The sequence below is a fragment of the Geospiza fortis genome, unplaced genomic scaffold, assembly GCF_000277835.1.
Source record: "Geospiza fortis unplaced genomic scaffold, GeoFor_1.0 scaffold11, whole genome shotgun sequence".
Lineage (NCBI taxonomy): Eukaryota > Metazoa > Chordata > Aves > Passeriformes > Thraupidae > Geospiza > Geospiza fortis.
In genome coordinates this window covers 3,549,304-3,559,847 of record NW_005054304.1, presented here as the reverse complement: position 1 = coordinate 3,559,847, position 10,544 = coordinate 3,549,304, and the positions used below count along the sequence as shown (strand labels likewise).

Genomic DNA, 10,544 nt, shown 5'->3' with positions numbered 1-10,544 from the left:
AGGCAGAAAGGGGAAGGGGGGGAGTCTCTGCAGGATACTGAGCCATTCATCCCCTCTTTCTCATTCATTGCTACATTTTGCCAAGCGCCCTTTAAGAGCATCATGCCACTAGCTGATGTTACAAAATCTGTTTCAATCAGACAATAAATCACATCCTCCTCCTGCAGGTGAGCAAATAAAGCAAACTGTTACTGCCCAGGAGAGAGCAACCTCTGTCCCTTTGACTAGAAGACTGAAGCCTTTCTTCCCAGGCTTGTTCTTGTTTGTTTGCCCTAGGATTTAAACCCAAAAAGCCCCACACACCTCTAGAACAAACCTATGTGGAGAGTAGCTCTTTACCCACAGGATCTGCTCGCTTCCCTGGATGTACTGGGACTCCAGATCTTTCCATTTTTGAGAACATTGTTTTCAAAGTTCTTTGCCTTTATGATTACACTCAAGCAATGTGTAGAACAACAAACCCTTTTTTATTCCTTTTTACATAAAACTAGCAAGTTGACACAAACTTAGTAAAGAATGATCAGCCATTTGTAAAGTGCCTTCAGGGCAGACAGAAAAAGAGAATGATTCCAAAAAGCAATATACTTAGATAAAAGCAACACTTAGATAAATTTATTACCTATGCTGCTATAGGTGCCAAGACTGAAAGATGTTACATTGATTGTGTATATCCCAGAACAATTATGCCTTTTTAATTGAGGATGCTAGAGATGGTCCAAGCAACAGTTTACATTATTTGAAAGGTTATTTATTTATATATTTATTATATAGTAATATAATAGTATATCATATAGTATATAGTATATATACTATATAGTAATATAATGTATAACTATAATATAATATATTCTATATTAATAGAATAATGTAAATATTTAACTAGTATAATATATTAGTTATATATTTACATTATTCAAACAGGTTAAATTCCAATTTTAAAAGGATTCAAACTGCAAGATAATCTTCAGATCACATAATTATTTTTAATGGTGAGATAAATGGGCATCTTTCTCATTTACCTTGACTGAAAGTGTTTCCTCTTCCCAAACTACAATCAGTGTGGGGCTTTTTGACCCATAAATCACAGGACGTATAGCAGAGCTCAAGATGTCTCAAACTGCTCTCTCCCTGCCCCCTCCCCACCAAAACACCCCAACAAACAAAAAACCCCACCCCACACAACCAAAACCATCAAATCCCCAACCCACAAGAACAACTTCAAACACTTTTTTGCCCCAGGTAGGGCAAAGATGATGCTGATCTAAAGAGCAACTTGTTACCCTGCATGAAATCAGGCAAAGCTACTCAAACACCAGAGGAGCTCTAATGGACCTTTCAATATGAAAAGCTTGTCACAAATCCAGCATCTAATCTAAGTCCAAGCAACACCTTATTAGCCCAGTGTCAATCTGTTTAGGAATGAATCTTGTGCACAAAAATTAAAATACTATTGAGGTAATAATTACTATTCTACTCTGCAAGTAATACCCAGACTACTTGGCACTACAGAAAGAAGTATGAAATGATAATCAATTTTTTCTTTTTTAAATAGTATGCTGCTTTCTTAACAAATTTGTGGTAGTACTACTCCAAGTAAAGAACCAGACACATTTCACAGGCTGAAGTTAACTCTGAACCAAACTCATGCTTTTTTCAGTTTGGTGCTCCCTTCCAAAAAAGATTAAGCACTCACTTTGCTCCAAGCTCTTCTACAAATACAACAACTGGCCCATTCTCTGAATAAACTTCTTGAATATGGGCATTATAAAATTTCCCATTATGATCTAAGCGCACCTGTAAAGAACAAGAGTTAAAAAAAAAAAAATATTAGCTCCAAAGATGACTGTGAGAGGAGCTAGCTCTTTAAAATATAAACAATGAGAAAGAGAAATTTTCCTCTGGGCAACAGAAGACCTAAAAAAATACACATCACAGTTCAATAAATGAATCAAAAGCCAATCTTCAACCCCCATTGCTTCGTCAAAACAAAATAAAAATACTATTAAAACAAACACACACGCACAACACTAAACAAACAGCCCACAAACAAACAGCTTGCTGAGGAACCCTACTTAATGAAATATGCTTTTCAAAACCACATGAGAAAGTTAAAAGCAATCAGTGCAGCCAGGCTTTTCAGCTTTACTGAAAACACTCTCTCTCACAATAAAACTCAAAGCTTTTCCCTATTAAAATCCACTTCACTTCAGTGAAATGTATTCTAATTAGGAACATAATGAACACCAATTACTTCAGGAGTTATTCTTCAGAAGGTTTTTTTAAGAACAATCAAAAAAGGTTCTTTAGATATGATCATAGTGTTAGTTGTTTGACTGACATTCTATGTTCTTAAAATTCTTCTGTTGAATAAAAAATAAATTTCTTAATGTTTCACTACAGTATTTGGCTTTAGTTGTATTAATTTGGTCAACTCTAATTTTTGCTATTCACTTCATGTTTTCTTCCTATGTTTTCATACTATATATTTACTGTCTTGCCACATACACAGAAAATTTAACAAATAGAGTATGTAATTACCAGAGTGTTTTCTCCTAATAATATCTAAATAAATACCACACAAGACAGCCTTAGGGTCTTAAATGCACATTTTAAGCCTGTATTATTAAGCAATAAATAATCAACTCAGCATTAGGTTGGTTTTGTTTGGGGGCCAGGGGGTTTGAGGCCTTGTGCCTTTGTGGAGTATTTTGTGGCTGGGGTTTTTTTTAGGTTTGGAGATGTGTTTTCCCTGCAGTTCAGTCACAACGGTTGATTCCATTACACAAATAAAAAAGTACAAACCGAGAGAGCCCCTGTGCTGCATGATTAACCCAACTGAATATTTTGTCATTAATATTAATAACTTTAATAGATGGTCAAATGTCCTAGAAAGGAACACGTTTAGCTGAGTACCACAAATTTAATTAATACACTTAAGGAGACTAATCTACAAATTCAGAATTTAGTGGCAAACCTTGATTGTTCTTAAGCAGCAACACTTAATACAAATCTTAATAGAACATGACGACCAATTGTGTAACACACTTGCAACACCTTGAGCGGAAGAAGTGCCCAAAACTTCAGGATTGGCAGTAACTAAAGCAAGCTGTACTCCATTACTTGGAAGTGCTGAGGTTTTTATCAAAGCCAATATACACAGAGTAATCACCATTTCCAGTGTCAAATACAAGCACATGGATATACAGTTCCATGCTTAACGTTGAGGCTCCCAGTCACCTTACTACATATACCTTGGAGTTAACCTTGTGATTTTTTTAATGGAGCAAAATTGCACTGATCAGTTGTACATCATGCTGTAAGTCATGAACACTGCCAACAATTAAAGGACAAGTACATCCTCAGCTGAAGACACAAGCTAAGAATATTTATAGAGTAGCAATATCAAAATAGTTAACAAAGAGGGAAAATTGACATCTTGAGCAAAATGTTAATGTGTCTATAAGCTACAATTCAATGTTACTTACTTTACATTTATCTCCAATGGAGTATTGCATGCCAGCAGCGATAGAAAAATCTTGTTTTTGCTGATCTGGAAATACAGAAGCAGTAATATACTGTTAGTTTAAATATACCAAAAGGATTACTTTCTTGATGCAGTAAAAATGCAAATCAGGTGTTCAGGCCCCAAATCTGCCCAGTGACCCATCCCGTTACTCACCCCATCTAGATCGGAGCCAAACATCGTATTCAATGTTTCTGTAAACCAAGGGATCAAGTGATTTCAGAACCTTTTTAGGCAACACCAGCGAGGTGGGATTCCCATTGCTCTCAACGTGCTGCATGGAACAGAACAAATGCTAAAAGGTCAACTACACAGACATGTCCAGCTTGGCATATTTCAATCACAGTGCTCAAGCCTTGTACTGACACACAGAAATGCTGAAAAGATACAGAGCATAAAGAGCTTTAAAAAACATGTCAATTGTGTTCTTTTAACCATGCCAGAACAAATCCAAGAACTAAGCAGCACTAAAAAGGACATCTATTCACCTCTGAGCACATCAAAAATATCCATTACTTTCCAAAGAAACCGGTAGTTTTTAGGATATTACCTGTTAGGAAAGCTATTAACTCAAGAGTATCTCATGAACATTAAATACCAAAAATATAGCCAAGAACAAGTTATTGGAAAGAAAATAAATCTCAGTGGATAAATACCTTGTTGCCAGAAAGAGACTTCATTCCATTCATATCACTAACTGTTGTAGCTTTACTTCTGCAATAGGACAGAGGCAAGTTATGTTTTCATAATGAATTACAGCATTACTAAGCCCTGAAAATCAGGTAAGACACATCTAAAGAGGATAAAAATAGTGACTACCATTCTCTACATATTTTCCTGGCAATAACCACATCACAGAATATCTTCATCTCTTGAAGTGAAAAAGCTGTCTAAAACAGAAACTGTAGCTTTCTTTGATAAAGAAGTAAGATTTTGGGTTTAAGTACAAATTTTAGCAAGTCTATCTAATGTGTGCTTTGCTGTCACTTATGGGAAAAAAAAGCAAGGGGTGGATGACAAGGGAAACAAAAGTCCTCTTCAAATTTTTGCAACTACATGAGGAAAACCTTGCAAATGTAGACATAAAAAAACCCTCAAAACCAACCTACTCCGTTAGTTAGCTTCCATCAGGCACTCTAATTTACTCTTATTTTCTACACCTGACATCACCAGAAAAAAACTTTCCACTGAGAAAGTTCCAAGTATTTTTCCTACAATAGTTGTAGGCAACTGTCAGCATTAACTTCTCCCAAAACTACTGCACTTAATAACAACATTATTGAAAAGTTTATATTTATAAAATGAAAAGAATCTTCTGGAAAACTAGCTTATGAAACATGCCGAAGTCAACTTTAGGATAAGCAAAAGATTTAGGACTTCATAAACTCAGCAAAGTGGCTGTAATTTGTGTTAACTGGGTCAAGAGTCACATACACACACGCCAGCCCCTGCATTATAGGGCATATGGTTTAAATCAAAAACATTGAGTTCCACAGTCTCCAGTGAGCACATGACCTTATTTCCAAAGGTGCTAAGGAGGTTAGCAGGATATTTTCTTAGGAATCCCAAAGATACAGGGTAGGGCTACTGCATTTGAATCCCAGGAAAGCTCCAAGAACAGAAAGGAATAAAGATTTCCATTAGCTGACATTTAGCTATAATAATTGTTTCCTCAGGCAGAAATACTTTGTATTTTAATTGGCAACATTCCCTAGTATTTTTTTTCCAAACACAAAAATAAGCTAAATCCCTTTCCCGGAACATTTTTTTTTTTGGTGTGATGATTTCCATTATCTTCCCTTCTGTTGTTTTCAACCTATGGGAGAAACCAGCTCCCAACAGCTCAAAGAACTTCTCCTGCCACATGCCACACAGCAGAGCCCTAGGGAAGGACTGTGACTATCAGTGGGAGGAGGGGACATGATCCACTGATGCAGCACCAACTCTGCAGTTTCAGTGGAATTTCATACAAGCCAGAGTTAAGAACCTTATTAAACAGAAGAAAAACTGCCAATATGTAAGTGCAAAAATGGTACTGTGAAGGACTAAGTGTGCAAAAGGGGTCAGGTCGAAATCTCAAAGCTTGCTAGAGCATCCAGCAAAAAGAATATAAACCCACTTCTCCATGATGCAGATCAAAATGGAGCAAGCTGTATCTGTATGTCTCTATCAGCTTCACCTCAAGCAGGTATTCCAGCCCCCAGATATGGAAGCCACACAAGTTGGATCAGATTCCTGTAACTCTACTCAGCTGTACAGAAAGCCAAGTCATTCTCAGAGACACTGGCACCCTGACAGTTCTCCCAGGGAATTCTGCTACTCTAAACAGGAAGAGGCACATGTTGCAATGGCAATAATCCATTATGTAAGGAGACTCAAAGCTAGGCTGCAGGAAGAACAGAGGAAGGCCAGAAGCCTGTCCTTAGGTAAGTGAAGATATACATTGCATTCTTTCACACTTCTAACCCTACCTCTTCCTGCATCTTTTCTTAGTAATTTTAAATGTTTTCAACCCTGACTGTTGGATTCTACCACCCACCAGAAATTCAGAAAACTCATTTAATGTGTGTTCACAGGCAACTTTTCAATTTCATTTACCTGTAGTTGTCATCTTCCGAATCCGAAGCAGACACTTCACTGCTCCCATTACTTTCCTCTGCCACACCAACAGCACTAAGTTCTGCCATGATTTTCTTTACATCCATATCAAACACTTTCTCATAGAGCAACTCATACAGCAGAGCTGGGGAGGAGAAGGAGAAAGTGGAAGAGCAAAATCAGTTACCAGCTAAATCAGTTTTTATTCCACCATTTCAGATGGTAATCATACAGTAATTGACAACTCAAACTGAAAACCAAGCCACTGAAAATGACTACAATAAACTCCCATACAGAGCCTTTTCCTGAAACCTAACAATGATAGCTTCAATATTTTTGGTAAAAATGTTTTAACTAACAGCTTGATACTTACACTGGCATAGAGCAGCCTTCTCTGCATACTCTATGGGATACACAATATCATAGTGGTTTCCATTTGAGAAGCACAGCAATACCTATTAAAAAAACACACAGATATTTCAGGCATCTCAATTTTTCATAAGCACTACCTTTAAATTAAATTTAAGGCACCCATGTGCTTTGTTATCTTTCAGGATCTCAATGTATCAATAAAACAATCAAAATGTTTGGTGGATGTCCTTTAAACCAAATGGAATTTAAACAAAAGCCAAAAAAAGTTTAAGACAGAGATTAGTGCCTGAAAATTGATTTTTACAGAATTGTATATTAGTAGGAAGATATGCCACACCCTAAACACATCTCATATATTTAAAAAGAAGTGTTACATGTATTAATAGCACAACTGCCTTAAACATGTACAAAATAAATTGCTAAAACTGAATTCTCAGAACTTTTCATTGTGTTGAATAGTGAAAGTCACATACAACTTCTTGCTGTTCATAAAGTAGTCTTACTTCAGCCTGTCATAATAGCCATGACTTTTTTTTTACCTTATCAGAAAAGCCATTTTCAGTTACACGTGAAGGGGAAGCATTTGGCTCCTGGTATATTATGAAATCTTTCCTGAAAAAAAAAAAGTAACAGTGAAGAATTTATTTTAGAAGTAGTATCAATCAAAATTTGAGCACTGAAGTCAAAATCAAAGGAGATATCTAAACAGAGAAAACACCTAGTGGTTTCTCTGCTATAATTAATCTCTATTGTGATTTTAAACTTAAATATTTTCTCTCTCTCCCTTTCATCCATAATGTTCTCTTAGAGTTCTTTGCTTAACAGCCTGTCACCTCCTTCAAATTCTTTCTCACATAGGCAAAAATGTTATAGGTCTTGCAAAATAATTGAGTATATTCAGTTTCTGGATTAAAAAAAAATTGTACAACTACTCAGAAAAAGCAATTCTGAAAGGAAAAAACCCACCTACTTCAGGGAGCAAAGAAAAATTTACTAGATAACCAACCCATATTTGTGAGAGGTCTGAGGAGTGAAAGGGAAATCAAACCTATTTGAACTGAATTTCTATCCTATGCCTGAAGTCTGAAAGCCACTTACTGGAACTGAACAGGAAATTCTTACTTCCCTTAAGTCTGCCAGCACACAGGAGAGGGAGCAGCTCTTTCCCCCTACCTCCAACACTATTCCTACTTTCCCTGAGACTCTAAATTGCCTTTTCAATAGAAGCCTGTCTTCCCAAAACAAGCTCAGCAATAACTACTCTTGTGTGCTCACCTCTGCAGTGAAATACTACCTAAGAGTTGCATCTGTACCACAAAACCCTCCTGATGCTTGCAATGGATATTTTTAAAACCCACTGTTATTAACCAGGATTTGTCTCTATTCATTTATCAGCTGTGGCCCTGGACACCAGTGTGGCACAACTTCAAAATAAACTGCTCCTGCTCATGAGAATACATTTCTCATGGCCAGAAATACAACAGATCATGACCATCCAGTTTCTGATCTGATTAAGCATCCAATTCTGCTGACTTAAATTGAGTTATATCCCTCTACAACCTGGCTCAGTGTAACCTTCTGTAATCAGACCTTCTCACTAAGCCTCTTGAGCCAAGCTTTGCTCTGACTTTCAGCTCAGTCCTCCCCCATCCAAGCAGGACACACAACTCTGAGCTGGCCCATTCACCTCACAAAATGCAAAGATAGAATTCCATATAATTTCCCACACATAGCACTCAAAGTGCCCAAAGGTAATATTTAACTAGTCTGATTTTTTCCTCTTATCAGCTGTCTCATCAATAGACAAAGCCATTAATTTACAGTAAACATTTTGAAATTCTGAATTTTTAATGAGTTTATAAACAGCAGACAGTGAAGATGCTCTGGATTACTCACTCCCTTGCACAATAATTAGAAAGCAGTTATAAATACTCAGCACATTGCTTCTCACTACTTTGTGAAGAAAGATTTAGTACATAGGAAATTGGTACAGCTCACATATGAGCAATAGGGTTAGTACTAAAGCCTTGGTGAGTTACAGGAAGAAAAGCAATGTTCACAGAAAAACCAGGATATTAAAATTAACAAAGTACAACTGTATGAGATTACCCACAACTGGCTCCGCAGGTGAGATATATGGCACTATTTCAAACTCACTTTTCTATGTTTACTTAATCTATTGACACCTGCAATTCTCAAATATATTTATAATTTTACAGATTATGGTATGGTATAACATAATTCTATCTTTTCTGTTCCAACTGATTTACTAAAAAAACAACAGAAATTATGTCTATCTCAGTAAAACATATTGAAAGGTTTTCTTACTTGTACATAAGAGAAAGGGCACTTATTTCTACTTGTCCAACCCATTCCTGTATTGAAAGCAAAAGAAAATTAAGTTCAAACAAGCACACAATTATACCTCCTCATAAGCAGATCAAGAGATGCAAGAAATCACTGTTGAAAATAAATATATGAACACTGAACCTGGAGTTCAGCAAGACATAAAAACACAATTCCCCAAATCATTTTACAGCAGAAAGTACATACATAAAACTATATATTCACATAATTCAAAGACCAAAGTTCAATCAAAAACACTTTAGAGGAAAAAAATCCAATTAGCCATCAACTTCAACAAAAGTACTTGCTTTCTATCATAAATCAGGTCTGACATACCTGCGGATTTTCCAAACTTTTTAAATAATCTTCAAATGGCCCCTCTATGAACTGTATTAAAAAAAAACAAAAACCAAAAAACAACCATCAGTAATTAGTGATTTTTAATAGTGCAGCATATGGAATCCCCAACCTGTGACCCACTGCACCAATGGGAATGTACCACTGGAAATGGAAGTCTCCCCTGCCCTCACAAAGCTCACAACATAAATATAAAGGGATGTAGAGATGAAGGAATGAACAGCCAAACACACAGGTCTGCCTTGCAGAAAATAACCACATAAACAGCTGTAAAATAAACCAAACAACCCTCCCCCCAAAAAGAAACTCAAATGGGGAATCTGGAAGAAAGCAGAGATGATGTGATGTAGATGTTTATGGGCAATTCATCTAAGGCATGCAGAGCATCACTGAAGAGAGAATTGTGGACTTGAACTCAGACATCTTGTTAAATAAACAGCAATGGACAATCAGAAACAGGAGTCCCATTTCTGTAGTACAGAAGCAGTGGTAAGATCTAGTACAGCCACCTCATACAGCACTTCTTCCTCTGTTCTGTATCACCTCAAACTGCTGTTACTTTCAGCAAAGGATGCAAACAACCAGGCTACACTTCAAGTGCCAGCCCAAGAAAATGATCCTTCAACTGCACTCCCTACCACACATGAAGAGGCCAAACTCACATCTGCCAAGAGCAGAGACAGAAGCTGCAGTAGCTGAGACATCTTAACTGCAAAGTGTTTCAGCCACACAGGCCACAGAGAGGCTGCTTTTAAAAATTGCTCTTTAGTCTCTATCTGCTTGATTTACCTGAAATAAAGAGGCACAGAGGTGCAAATCAAGAAGGAAATCTCAATGAACTTGAGCTGGATGGCCTCTTTACCCATAGTGATTAAGAAACCAGAAAGTAAGGAGAACTGAGTGGAGCAATGAGATTCAAAGTTCTGCTTTAGCCATTTGGAAGTGAGAAGAACTAACAAGCCCGGCCCAAAGTTTTAATTTCGATAGGAACAATCAGGTGTGAAGTTAAAAAAGGTGAATCAGCCAAATATGATCACAGACAGCAGTTACTTTTTGTGTCAAAATTAAATGACATGAAGGTAATGCACAGAGGAAGAAAGGAAGGACACCAGGAAGTTCCCATAGGAAACTGAAGAGTTAGAGAATGAATGTAACACAGCAGCAATTCAAGATAACACTGCAAGAAAGGCTGAGGATGGAAATGAAGATGGTGGCTACACTCCTGAAATCTTGGTTATAACAGTATCAGTGGAAAGAAAGACACAAATTTAAGCTGAAATTATAACAACAGGCAGAGAATAAAGGAACTCCAGGAAGCACCACCATGTCAATAGAGCATAACTACTGA

General features: G+C 36.9%; 1 protein-coding gene across 2 annotated transcripts in view; it reads right to left on the bottom strand.

Annotated features, from left to right (window-relative positions):
- Positions 1–1,625: 1,625 nt before the first annotated feature.
- Positions 1,626–10,544, bottom strand: part of LOC102043110 (OTU domain-containing protein 4) — a 12,107-nt gene continuing 3,188 nt past the window's right edge. The window contains exons 3-11 of one of the 2 annotated variants that reach the window (XM_031066402.1): positions 9,176–9,226; positions 8,822–8,868; positions 7,033–7,105; positions 6,495–6,576; positions 6,122–6,266; positions 4,180–4,237; positions 3,680–3,797; positions 3,486–3,550; positions 1,626–1,794 (exon numbers count right to left, since the gene is read on the bottom strand). In XM_031066402.1, coding sequence (XP_030922262.1) covers positions 1,690–1,794; positions 3,486–3,550; positions 3,680–3,797; positions 4,180–4,237; positions 6,122–6,266; positions 6,495–6,576; positions 7,033–7,105; positions 8,822–8,868; positions 9,176–9,226 — 744 coding nt within the window. In that variant the 3' untranslated portion in view covers positions 1,626–1,689. Of the gene's footprint in view, positions 1,795–3,485; positions 3,551–3,679; positions 3,798–4,179; positions 4,238–6,117; positions 6,267–6,494; positions 6,577–7,032; positions 7,106–8,821; positions 8,869–9,175; positions 9,227–10,544 lie in introns of those variants that run through there. The other variant, XM_031066403.1, reaches the window with a different exon arrangement.